Consider the following 13857-nt stretch of genomic DNA (forward strand, 5'->3'; position numbering starts at 1 on the left):
GTACTTACTCCAGGGGGTTGGGGGTATGGACACCCCCCACCCCAAAGCAGCACCCTCCCCACGTTGGAGGTTCCCCCTCACCAGGGCTTTCGTTACCGGCACTATTTGGTGACACCGGAGCTGCCATCGGGGCTGCAAAGCGGTGACACGTCGCACCGGGGAGGGGGGGGTGTATGGGAGAGCACCCCTGAACCCCAAAATAACTCCCCCCTCCCCCCCCCCCAGGCCGAGGGGCGACTGCGGGGACGGGGCTGGACCCCCATTTCATTGTCGCCCGCTACGCCCCGGTGAGATGTGATCGCTGCCGTCCCCCCGACGGCAGAGGTTTTGGGGAGACCCCGGGAAGGATGGGGGGGACGCTGAGAGAGGGGGGGGGGGGTGGGGTGTTGGGTGAAGTGGGGTGGGCTCAGTCGGGGAGACGGACCCCACGTCGAGGAAAAAGCGGGGAGGGAAACGGGACACGCCGCATCCTGCGTGGGGGGGACCGGAGGGAAGGAGGTGGCCAAAGTGGGGGGGGTAGGGGGGATCCCTGAGCCCCGGGGGGGACCCCAACCAGACCCCCCCCCCCTCCTTCCCATGGGGGGGCCCAAGGCGGCCGCACTTACCTCTACTCCGGGCGCCGCTTCTGCTCCGGGACCCGACGTTGGGGGGGGGGGGGGGTGTGTGTCACCCCAGGGCTCGGAGGGGAGGACGACGGCCACGGGACCCCCCCCAAACACCCTCCCTTACCAACCTCCCTCACCCCCATACACCCCCCGGGGGGGGGGGGGGGGGGGGGGTCTCCCCGCCGCCACCCGCAGCCCCGGCGCTCGCCCAAGTGTCGGGGAGCGGCGGCGGCGGCGGCCTTAGCCCGGCCGGGGGGACCCCCCCTGCGGCTCCCAATTGGCCCAGGTGCCCCAGAAGGTGGAGCCGGGCCCGGGGCGGGGGTGGAAGCGAACGGTGAGGGGGGGAGCTGGGGGGGCCGGGCTCACCTTGGGCCACTACCACACACACCCCCCCCCCCCTTGGTAGCCCACTCGCCGCGAAGTTACGGGCGAGGTGCCGTTCCCCCCCCCCTCCCCTCCACCGCCCCGTTAGCCCTGGTGGGTCGATGGTGGGGTAAACACCCCCCCCCCCCCTCAACACCCAGCGCAGGGTCGGGGGGTCCTAAAATAGGAGAATACCCCCCCCCCCTCCCGCCTCAATCCGTCCTTTACCCTTAACGGGGATGGGAGGCGGCTCCCGCCCATCCCCGCGGCCTCGGGGCGGGCGGCTCTGCCGGAGAAAGGCTTGAGCTTCTCGTCGGTGGTTTCTTTCTCCTTTTTTTTTTTTTTTTTTTTTTTTTTTTTTTGGTGTTTTTTTTTTTTTTTTTGGGGGGTGTGTGTGATTTTTATAGCCGGTGTCCGACCCGCCCCGGAGCTGCCGTCGGGGCCGTTCACCGGCTGTCGGATACCGGACACCGGGCGGGCGGCGACAGCAGCGGGACCGCGCACCTGATCCGGTTTCCCGATCCTTAACCCCCCCCAAACACACACCTCGGGGTTGGGGGGGGGGGGGGGGGGAAGGAAAAACGATCCTGACACCGCCACCCCCCCCCACCGGACCGCAACCCGAGAGGCACCGCCGAGCCCGCAGCTGCCGCCGCCCGCCCCGAGGGGACGGGGATGGGCTCCGGGGGTTGGGGTTTTGGGGGGGGGGGGGGGGGGGCACACACATGGGTCCCCGGTTGTCGTTGGGGTGATGGAAGGGTGTCCCGTCCCCGTTCCCAAAACCACCCGCTCCCCCCCGACCCGGCTTTTGCCCCAGCCCTGAAGCCACGGGGATGGCCCGCACTGATGCGCACACCCCCCCCCCCCCCCAAAATCACCCCCTCCCCAAATTACACCCCCCCTCCCCCCATCACACACAAACACCCCCAACGCACACCCACGCGGGTGCAAACCATATAGAAAAATATATAGGTCTATATGGGGGTATGTCACTGCAGCCCCCCCCCCGCCCCCCCCCCCCCGCCCCGAAAGTGCGTGTGCAGCACTGGGCTCCAGTGCCACAAACCAGCCCGACCAGTTTGGGGCCAGGCTGCCCGCTGGGACCGGGATCGGGTTGCCGCAGGCCGCCGGGATGGAAGATGGGAGAAGCCGGCCGGTGCCTCCTGGACTTTTTTTTTTGGGGGGTGGTGGTCAAACCCCCTGGGAAGAGGCGTCTTGGGGCTGTGAAGCACATGGGGGGGTTGGTGGGGAACAGCCCCCCAAGAGAGATGGGGGAAAGTGGGGAGGGAGGGATGAGGGGAGGAGGAGAGGGCTGGTATGGGGGTAAGGGTGCTGGATTTTGGGGTGGCCCTCCAGGATGGGGCTGAGCTCACCCCCCAAGCTGGAGACAGGGATGTGTTTGGGATGTTGGCGTCTGTGGCACCCTGGGGTGGTGCTGGAGAAAGGACGGACCCTGGGTGGGCCCCCGGGATGGTTCCCAAACCATGAGATGGTCTCCAAGCAGGGGACGTACTCTGGAGGGAGTCCGAGACCCTGGGGTGGTCCCCAAGCATGGAGGCACCCCAGGTGGTTCCAAAGACCTGGGATGGTCCCCGGAAAGCCCAGGGTGGTCCCCAAGACCCCAGGATGGTTGCCAAGCAAAGAGACATCCTGGACGGTCCCCAGACCCTGGGATGGTCCCAAAGATCCCAGGATGGTTCTCAAGCAGGGAGGCACCCCAGATGGATGGTCCCCAGACCCTGGGATGGTCCCAAAGATCCCAGGATGGTCCCCAAGCAGGCAGGCACCCCAGATGGTCCACATGACCAGAGATGGTCCCTGAGATCCTGGGCTGGTACCCAAGCAGGGAGGCACCTTGGATGGTCCCCGTGCCCAGGGATGGTCGCCCAGACTCCAGGATTGTTCCCAAGCAGGGAGGCACCTTGGATGGTCCCCAGAAGCCAGGATGATCCCCAAGACCCCAGGACGGTCACCAAAGAGGGAGGCACCCTGGGTGGTCCCGATGCTCAGGGATGGTCCCTGAGACCTGGGATGGTTGCCAAGCGGGGGGACACCTTGGATGGTCCCCAACACCTCAGGATGGTCCCCAAGCAAGGAGGAACTTGGGATGGTCCCCATGCCCAGGGATGGTCCCCGAGACCCTGGGATGATCCTCAAGCCGGGAGGCACCTTGATGGCCTGCATGGTGCCCACCCAAGCGCAGCGTGGGGCCCCTTGGCGCCAGGCTCATCCCGTTCTCCAGCACCATCAATATTTCGGCTCCACGAAGGTATGGCCGAAATTTCGTTGAGGCCTCAGCCCGTGTAAACCGAGCAGAGCAAATGGCCCTGTTTAAAAATTTACATTGTCTTCTTTTGTTCCTCAACAGAATATTTAATGGAGATGGACCTGGAAGAGCCTCTGGAAAGGTGGAGGGGGTCGGGCAAAGCCGCCCTGCCGGCGCTGAGACCCGGCGGCACTCGGTGCGGGGGCTCGGCCGGGGCTGGGTTTCTTTCCACAGCTCTTCGCCGGGCTCAGATGGGGATGGAAACGATAATGCAATATTGATGTGGAGGGATGAGGGAGCACAACTGAAGTACATTAGCCGGGGAGCCCTCCCCGGCACGTTTTTATGGCCCCGGCGAGGCTGGTGCTTGGCAAAATCCCTCCCGCCCCAAGATCCCAGCTTAAAAATGGGGTTGAAGCCCAGGGATGGGGAGGTGGTCGGCATCGCTCATCCAGCTGGGTGTCACCCCGAGGTGGGATGCACAGGCATGAGCATCCCGCCCCGGTGGGATCTTGGACCACCCCGGCTTTGTAAGGGATCTTGGTCTGGGGTGGGCGAGGGGTGAAGCTGCCAGGTTTGGCATCACCGCGCTCAGCTGGGGAGAGGAAAACTGGGGGTAAAGGAGAGGAGTTTGGCAAAAAGAGCTAAAAATTGGGAAGGAGCAAGGGCTGGGAGGGGGGGAAGACCTCCTGGCTGCAAATGGGTCAGAATCACCGGTTATGGGGAAAAAACAGAGACGTTTGTCGGCAAACATGCACCGAGCTGTGAACATCCTCTGCAGGACCACTCCTGGTCACCTGGGATGTGGCAGGGGTGCCAGGGTCCTTCTTGGGCAAGGCCCGTTTGGCAGCATGGCCACAGCCCCAGTCCCACCGTGCTCGCGCTCCAGCCGGACGCGCGTTTACCAGGCCCTGACCGGCTGCATTGGACAGGCATGTCCAGCACAGGCCTGAGCCAGTGTTCCAGGCCCAGATGAAGGGAAGAGGGAGTGAGACCCTTCCCCAAACCCGGCTCTGTCCCTCCTGCCCTCCCCGAGGGGCTCAGGTGGCTCAGGGGGGGGCCCCAGCCCCGCTGCGGGGGGTCGGGCACAGCCGTCTCCCGCCGGAGCATCATGCATTAGTAATGGCCACCGATCCGCCGGCGCTGACGGCATTTCTTCCAGCCGGGAGGAATAATTCGGGCCGTAACCGGAGCCGTCTTGGGGCAGGCGAAGCAGGCTCAGGTGTCCCCCGTGGCCCTCGGGGTCACTGTAAGTAGCCCATCTCGGTGTCTGCTTGGGGCTCAGAGGTGCACGTCCCCCCCGGGGTTGTTAGCCTGGGTCAGGCTGCAGCGCTGGCATCCCTTGGGGGTCGCACCCAGATGCGTGCTGGCATAGTCCCCAAGGTCCTTTGGGTCCCCAAGGGGGACAGGGAGGGGGGGTCCCACAGCGGAAGGTCCCAGCACCCAGCACGGGGACAAAGCCGGGAGGGGAGGGAACGCTGCGCTCACCCCATAAGCAGCCCCGGGGACGAGAGCCCTGCCAGCGCTGGCTTGTCCCCCTGCGTCGCAGGGGCTGCGTGGCCATGGGGATGGTACCCAGAGGACCCAAGGCCCGGTGGGGATGGCAAGCAGAGCCCGATGGGGATGGCGCCCAGAGTCCCTTGGGGATAGCACCCAGACCTCCACAGGGATGGTACCCGAAGCCCTTGGGGATAGCACCCAGACCTCCATGGGAATGGCACCCAGAGCCCTGTGGAGATGGCACAGAGCCCCTTGGGGATGGCACCCAAAGCCCTGTGGAGATGGCACAGAGCCCCTTGGGGATGGCACCCAAAGCCCTGTGGAGGTGGCACAGAGCCCCTTGGGGATGGCACCGAGTCCCACGGGGAAGGCACCCAGAGCTCCGTGGGGATGGTGCCCAGAGTCCCACAGGGATGTCACCCAGAGCCTGGTGGAGATGGTACCCAGAGGCCTTTGGGGATGGTACCCAAGACCCTATGGTGGTAGCAACCAGAGTGCCATGTGGATGGCACCCAGAGCCCCACGGAGATGTCACTCAAAGCCCTGTGGGGATGTCACCCAGAGCCCGGGTGGGGGGGCCCTAGGCTGAGCATTTGCCCTTTGATGCCCTTCAGCACCGACAGACCAGGCAGCATGAAACCTCTGGGTGCTCCCGGGAGCACCAAGCAGCACCCGCCACCAGCTATGGGTCCCCCATGTCACCCCAGCATTGAGGTGTCGTGCCTCCCCCCCAAAAAAAGCAGCACCCACCTCCCGGGGGCCCTGTGGGAGCTCGGGCCAGGCCAAGGTGATCCCAAAATCCCGAGGGAGGATGGATGGACAGTGGGTGGCACTTGGCACCCAGGGGACAGTGGGGACAGAGCAGCGATGGGACCACAGCCAGGGGACATGGAGAGCACCCAGCACCGGGCCCAGCTCTACCCTGTACTGGGCAGAGTGGGGGGCTACTGGTGTGGCACGGGGGCCACCTGCTGGGCAGAGGGGACAGTGCCACCCCCAGCTGACCCTAAAAGCTCCCCTAAAAGTGGTGGTGGGGCGTGTGACACAGCAGGGGTGCCCCCCCCCAAATCCCTGATCCCTCCCCAGGGCAAGGGGCAGAGCCCAGAGGACTGGTGGTCCCAGGAGGTGGCAATGGGACAGGGTGTCCCGGCCCCCCCCCCCCCCCGGCCCCCAGCATCACCCGAAGGTGCCCTGGGCTGCCAGGCTGGGTGCTGGCAGCAGGTGGCACTGGTAGGACACGGACCCGCCACCCTGTCCCCAAGCTGGGTCTTAGGGGTGACAAACAGCTACAGACAAATCTGGAGTTAGTGAGTTAGACCAGGTTGAGGACAAGCCATATGCCAAGCTGCTGTCCCCTTCCCTGTCCCACCCACAGCCCCAAAATGCCAGCTGGGGGGGTCCTCGAACTGCTCCCGGTCACACCCCCTGTATACATTACCCTGATCCCCATGTCACGTCAAGCCAAAATTATCCGTGATTATACAGAAAAACAGCCACCTCTGCCATAATTACCGGTCCAGGACACCAAACACGGCTCCCACGATGGCTGCGGCATCTCAGGCAGCATTACCTGTAACGACTTGTCCTGCTGCGAGAAGAGACCTTGAAAGAAATTTACACTACGAGGCTGTGCGGGTGGAGGGATGGGGAGGGACAGATGCCCCATGGCTGCGCTGATCCCTCGTTTCCAACCCAAGAGCCTAAAAATCAGCTTCGGTGCTGTGGCTGCGGTCACCGGGCATGGAAGGACATCATCACCCAGCCGCTTGCAAATAGCTGGAGAAGGAGCTGGCTATCCTGAGCGCTACCATCAGCGCGTTGGGTATGTGCAACAACCGCTGCTGCCTCCTCTAGCAGTTCTTCTCCAGGCCGAAGATGCCCTGGAAAGGCTTTGATCTGGCGTAGATGGGCCATGGACGAAGTTGTGGTGGGATGCAGAGTCAATGGCACAAAGTCCGGGGTCTTTCCTGCAAGACCAAGCTCTCGGCGATCAAGCACCAGCCAAGCTTCAAGGTATATACATATTTTATTTTAAAAAAAGTTTACAGTTCTTTAATTATACACAACTATTGGAGAGGTTATACTCTTTGAGAAGAGGCATTTATGTCAGGGTGGCTGATGTGCCCACTACATCAACAACGCAAGAAAAAGAGGAGAAAAAAAAAAAGAAAAAAAAATAATAAAGAGCCGACTCAAACAACGGGCAAGACACCCCTGATCTCTTCAAGTATCACACGATAGGTACCACACACAGGCAGTAAAATCATGGCCATTTCTCATGCTGCAAACACCCCTGTTAAAGTGCCAGCAGAACTTGGATGAGAAAAAAGAAGCAAAAAGAGAAAATTGTCAAACACCTCCCAGCCTTCCCGATGGTCTGTGAGGAGGGTCCCTGCCGATGGACGACACCCGCCAGGCAGGGATGGGAAGGGGAGCCCCGTCTCTCCGGCACGTGTTAAGGGACAGGTAGACATGTAAAGAAGACAGAGATGGCTTGGGGTTCAACCATGGACATGGTGGAGGCAGGAGGACAAGTCCGTGCCATACCGGGCTGATGGCAAAGCTCTGCTCCAGCCTGTCCCCGCGCCGGCACACTTCTGCATCTGCCAAACCGACCTGTGGGTCAGGAAAAACTCGGCACAGAGGGTCACCATCGAGGGACACGGCAACTCAAGTTTTTCACGTCACGCAAAAACCTCGACGGCAAAAGGAGAGGTTACAGGAATAGAAGCCAAAGGTTGTTTCCAAAACAGCGCCAAGGGGCTGTGGCAAATTTTGGTAGCAGGGAAATCAACCTGGTGTCCATCATGGGCTGGCTGAGAAATTCCCATCAGACTGACAGAGCACAAGGTGACAACAGCACTGTTTTTTGAAGAAGAAGAAAAAAAACGCCCTCAAGATGACCAAAATAAGAGCTATCTTGCTTCAGTATGGCTCCACCTTTTCTTCCAGACTACATCGATGTAGTTTTATTTACAAACCGTTTGGAGGGGGGAATTTCTTTTGGGAGAAGGAGGAAGATTTAGAAAAAAAAAAAGTGAAAAATGATGGAGGGGAAGCAGCAGAGGGGTACAAGGTGGGCAGGAGCAGGCATTCCCGACCCGCAGAGTGGACCCCAGCCCACCTCATCCCCTGGAAGCATCTTACATCCAGGACAGACATTTTTTACAAGCAGCATTTTGGCAGCCTCTGTGCCCGGGCGGTGAGTTTTAGCACAGCTCAGGAGTGTTGGGAAGAGCTGGGGACACACGTTTCCACAGCTCTAGACCCCTCGAGCCATCAGCCCGCACAGCCTGGACAAGCCCTGCGAGTCCCGCTGCGTCCTCGTACCCGGGTCAGGAGCTGGCCCTGGCAAACTGCAGCTTTACTGGTATTTTTTTGGGGGAAGCCCTGTTTAGCAGAATATGCGTTTCACAAAAGGAGGGGGGAACGTGTGAGCGGTTTGATGCACTAAATCCGAGTGAGGGGATGGAGTGACAGGGAAGATAAACCTGCAAAGGAAGGGGGATGAGGTAATTAGAACACTATGTTTATACAATATTGAAAAAATACAAATTTTTATTGTGATTTTTTTGTCCTTTTTTTTTTTTTTTTTTTTTTTTTTTTAACCTTTTAAACTGATATCACCACCCAGCACTTACTCTACTCCTAAGTAGCACCTACAGTAAAGGTTATAGCACAAGCAAACTGCTAGGTCAGCAGGTAAGCAAGTTAAACAGTGCCAGCAAAATGTGGCCCCTCCCTCCCCAAAGTAATGAGAAAAACAGCGTGCTAGATAAGAGTTAAGTACACCATTACATGTTAAATAGTTAATATTACCCTTCCGACAAGCCACAAATGCTAGATAGAGAACTTCAGCACAGTCACTAGCCACAGCCCTAACATTACTGCTTTAAAATAAAAAGGGAAAAAGGAGAGGAAAAACCTTTGCTTCATGCCCGTAATTAACATAAAGGAAATTCTTTGTATATTTTTATTAAGGAAAATCATGCTAAAGCAAAATGGTACTTTACGAGGTTTGTTCTTTGCTTTCCAAAAGAAAAAAAAATAAATTGATTGTGCTTTATGAATTAGAAATAGGATTGTAACTTTCCAACCCCAATGACTCAAAACTTGGTGGCATTTCTAAAGAAAAAAAGAAAACAAACAATTCTGGGAAAATGACAAATGTACCAGTCTGACATTCAAAACTCTGCTCGAGAGTTGCTCAGGGTGGGTTGATTTTTCCATGCACTGTCCTGTAGGTTGCACCACAAATAAAGACATCCTGTCCAAACCCCTCCAAACCCCAAAAGAATACAGCAGGTAACATTCAGCCTTAAAAATCCATCTTAGTTTGAATCTCCAATGCACAATTATCCAAATTCAAGTATACCGGCATCCCAGGTAGACATTTACTGTATTAGATTTCATAGCTTTAAAACAAACAAACAAAAATCTCAGCTTGCTGAAAGACACCAGGAGAAATCAAACATTTCAATTCAGAAGCATCCTGGAAAAAAAAAACAAACCAACAAAACAACCCAAAACAAAACAGAGCAGATTCACTTGCTTCCTCAGTTGGTGCTTTTAGGCTTTTTTATTCATCTCAAATTTTTCTAGATCATATTCTTTGTTAACTTTTAAGAAATTTTAATCCTGTTGTACACACACAAGCAGATGGCTACCAAGCTGGTGCAGAAGGGGGAGGAAAAAAGGAAAATAAAATCAGTGCCGATGGATTCGTGGACTACAGCCAATGGGCCAATCGTCGTGGATCTGAAGCTCTCGGCAAGGCTAATCCATCTGGTCAGAGGACCCTCTTAGGAGATGGAGAGTGTTTGCGAGGTGTTTAACCATACTTCAAGCAAGAGAAAAAAAAAAAAGCAAACTTGAAGCCATTAAAGGACAGCAGTTTCAAAACTATGACAAAGTAAGAGTTTGACTTCACATGTGCTCCAGCTAAATCAAAGCACTGTTCAGAGAGCATCGTTTGTGGTTTGTGTTTTGTGGTTTTTTTTGTTTTTTTTCCTCCCGAAAAGGGAACAGCTCGTAATCCAGACCAAGAAAGTGAGTAACATCCAGATGAAGGCTTTCAAAAGTCCCAAAAGCAAATAGACCAGTGGTTGTCAGTCCCTACAGTTCAGAAGGGCAGGCAGGAGTCCACATATAAAAACGGACTTAAAATCCAAGTCAAAATTTTTAAGCTTCAATGCTCTGAATAGCTCCATGCATTTGTATTGTTTTTCTTTCTTTTTTTTTTTTTTTTAAATGTGACTCCACATAAAATACGATCAGCAAGGTTGACCTGAAGGAGCACCTTTTATTCCACTGTCTGATCTACACAGTTAGTATATCATCCCCCAGATTTTATACTTTGAGAAAACGCTGTTCCATGTTAGCATCCAAGGTGGTGTCTTTGGAAACATCAATAAGAAAGCAAACATCATTTTGCTAACTCCCTACCTACCAGGGCAGCTGTTTTAGCTGACAGTTCAGTAGCACACAAGTTGACTTGGCCAAATGGAATTTGAATGCATGCATTCGGGCTGCATATTGCTACCAAAATGGAATGTGGGAATATGCTATGCACCTCGGGTTCGAGAAATGACCAAGAAAATCAAGATCTAAAGGGTGATATATATATATCAATGCTATTATTCATAAAAACCTTGTTTAGTAATAAAAAAAATTGCTTTGTTTAAATATGAATATTATAGTCTGCTTCTCATGGTTAGGAAATTAGAGTCTCTCTGAAAAGCAGGTTGCCTCTTCTACTACAACTCCATATCCTGAGCCTCATCTTCCGAGAAGTCAGACATGGAGCTCTCAGACGAGCTGTCCCCGGTGCCTTCTTCCTGTTCTTTTAGTGCTTCTTCTGTTGCATATTTCTGAATGTATTCTGTATGTGACAGAAAAGAAAAGACATATAAGCAGCATATATTCAACAGTCAGAGGATGAGTGAACTATGACTAAAGGCTGGTTGGATCACATCATGTTTGATAAGTCATATAGATTACCATATTTCTCAGACCAAAGGCAGCATTATCCAACAACAGCTGATGGAGACCTTAGAGACATGTAAGACCCTTGGAAACAAGTATGATCCCAAGGCTCCTCTGTCAGTGTCACACATGCTCATAGCTGGAAACAATGTAAGTCCTCCCCTGTACGGTGTATCTCACTTAACAGGACAGGATTCAATTTACTGCCGAAATAGGAGCTACCATGGTGACCTAGAGAACAAGCCTAAAAGACATCAAGATGTCACTATATAGCCTGACTTTAAGAAATGAAGATCTGAGAGTTTAAACTGATAGGGCAGAACCACCATCAACAAAACCACACTGAGAGCCAGACTGAACTTCCAGACTAAACTCTCCAGAAGCAGAGCGTAAAGAAGGATGGACAGAGAACACAGATCAGAAGACCACTGCAGGAATAGGTGCACTGGTGGTTTTGCTTTGTTTGGTTTTTTGTTGTTGGTTTTTTGTTTTTTTGTTGTTTTTTTTTTTTTTTTAATAATAAAAAGCAAAAGCTCCCTCCCCCAGCCCTAAAATAAACACAGGTCTGCCCAGGCACTGTTTTCAAAACACAAGTCTTGCAACCTGCTTCGCATCGGACAGCAGCCATAGGATTAGCTGAGAAGGACCCGCAGGCAGCCCTCCGTGGGGAGAAGGGCCACCGCACCGCAGGTCACTGATGGAAACCGTGTCTCACAGCGGGGTCCAAACCACACTGGCTCTAGGCACCCAGATCAACACCCTGAACTTCAGCCAGAAGGAAGCAGGAAGCTGTACAGCAAGCAGGGAAACTGGTTTACTGGGATTCCTGCAGGCCAGTAAAGCAACCGCTGCCAACCGTGGCTTGTGTGGCTTCCACAGTCACCTCCATGCAGGGGGACAGAGCAAAAAGGCAACACAAAGTGGATCGGATCACTCAGACCAAATCTGGCAATCCCTTTCCTTCCTTTGCGGCCGCAGAAGGCTCCCGCAGTGTCCCCTCCGAGATCTGAGGAGAGGCTGGTGTCCCCAGCAGGCAGGCCACCTTGAGCAGAGAAAGCCTATTCCTTACACACATGCAGGTGTGCAGAGTGGAGCAAGGGTGAAAACTTGGCACAAAACTGGGCTGAAGAAGGGGTGCTCAGCCTCAGCTTCAAGTCTTCCTCTTATTTATCACCTCTTTTCCACCTTACACTGAGAAAGCAGATTCAGAGTATGAAGAAGTGATGTAACTTCAGTATCGTGACAGCGCTTCCTCCACACCGCAGGTCACGCACTTAGGGGAGGAGAGAGGTGTTGTGGTCACACTGCCATTGGGGAATTCCAACTGCAAACTTGTTATCTTTCCAGATACGAAGGTACTAAAATACGACAAAGCCTCCTCCAAACAGTAGTATTAAAAAAAATTAAGAAAGAGGGAATACTGCCATCCCTTTGTGCTCAAAGATGAGCCCCTGCACGGAAATGTGAATGTCACATCCCAGTCCCAGCCCTGCAGCTGCCCCAGCTGTATGTTCTTTAGTTCCTCCCAGGGAACGAGTTCCACAAGGAGCACCTCTCCTCCAGGAACACAGATGACTGCTTTTTATTCCATACTCTATCTGCAGGTGGATACACTGACAAAGCTGCGGGAGGATACATCTAATGCCAGATAACCAAGTGCTACAACCCAGGTATTAAAGACTGTGCTTTGCAGAGCCTGGCTGTTCTTAAAGCCTCTTTCCCTCTGTGCTTCCATCCTTCAGCCTACTGGAAGGGACAATACTTTGCAAGAGATCTGCATCATCATCATAATCATGGGGTTTTTTTCTGCATTTCTGGAGCTGACATAAGGACACCGAGCCCAAACATGTTACTCTGGGTTCAGGTGTATAGTAAAGACAGAGCAACCTGAAGCCAACACTTCATGGAGGAGTTCCCAGGATGGAGCAGCTGGCAGCCTCGGCAGACCTGCTCCACCCTGGAAAAGTTGAGCGCGCTGGCTGGAAGGTGCTTCTGAGCCCAGTGAGCTTCAGCATCTCCATCTAATGACGCACGCAGCTTCAGTCTGACTGTTTAATATACATTATTAACCTGCTCACTCGGACTACAGAAGCAGCTGTTCAAATCTGTTTTACAACAACTTGTTAAGAACTGATAAAGTATTGAAGGCAGCTATGTAAACACTGGGAAGCAGGGAGCACTCAAGGTCTCGGATTGCCCTCAGGCTGCTGGAGCCCACGTGGTATCAACAGAAAAGCACCCTTGTGCTCCATTCCTCAGGTCCTGGCCACCGAGAAACCCCATCTTGGAAAGTGCTTGCCTGTGTCACCATGGAGCCTAGGCCCTGCCTGATCACATCCGCTGCCTGCACCGGAGAACAGGAGTTGCAGAGTCTGGGACAGGGGCCATCTGCCAAAGGAGAAGGACACTGCAAGTGAGAAGAATTGGTGTGACAGACCTAATGGCTTAAAGATGAGAGGGACTAACTGAAGGAGGGACCCAAAAAAGCAGCATGTCTTCACAGAATTTACACAGGAAGGTGGGCCGGCAGTAGATGACAAGCAGAGCTAAGGAGATGAGATGCTGACATGACACATCCTTGTAGCAGCTACTCCCTTCACATAGCTTTCCAAGAATTAATCCCTCTGGAAAGGGTGTTTGCCCAGATAAATTGTTATTCCTTACACAATCCAGCAAAGGGAACCCAAGTTCCTTTGCTGTAAGACTTTGTATGTCCTTGGATGACAAAGGCAACCCCTCACTGGGCACCTGAGACATACATTCCCTCTATGCTTACCCCAAACCCAGCTAAACAACTGCTGTAGCTGCCTTGGGAGTCCCCAAACACAGTAGTCACGAGCCAGCAACCATGGCAGGACAGGAGGCCAGCAGCACTTCTTCACTGACTACTACTTCAAGTGCTCTCTGGGCCACTGGAGATTTGGACACGGAAGCCACTGTTTCTTACTGTTGGAAAAGGCCTGCTTGAGCCTAAGCTAAAACACAACTTGAATTACTTCAAATTTAAAATACCATCTTCTACCCAGGAAAGCTACCAAGCCCCTGGGCTGGGTTTTTCTGAAGGTTTAATCTGGGAAACATCAAACTTCCAGGGAGCTTCTGTGCTGAATATTGTATTGAACTTGGATCTTCAGTCTA

The 13857-nt window shown here is 54.4% G+C and overlaps 1 protein-coding gene across 8 annotated transcripts in view; it reads right to left on the minus strand.

Moving 5' to 3' along the window:
* Positions 1-6741: 6741 nt before the first annotated feature.
* The window catches only part of UBE2H (ubiquitin conjugating enzyme E2 H), a 55567-nt gene continuing 48451 nt past the window's right edge, over positions 6742-13857 (minus strand). For all 8 annotated transcript variants that reach the window (XM_049814393.1, XM_049814392.1, XM_049814394.1 and 5 more), the window contains one exon: positions 6742-10615. In XM_049814393.1, coding sequence (XP_049670350.1) covers positions 10491-10615 — 125 coding nt within the window. In that variant the 3' untranslated portion in view covers positions 6742-10490. The remainder of the gene's footprint in view (positions 10616-13857) is intronic.

The sequence above is a fragment of the Accipiter gentilis genome, chromosome 11, assembly GCF_929443795.1.
Source record: "Accipiter gentilis chromosome 11, bAccGen1.1, whole genome shotgun sequence".
NCBI classification, from domain to species: domain Eukaryota; kingdom Metazoa; phylum Chordata; class Aves; order Accipitriformes; family Accipitridae; genus Astur; species Astur gentilis.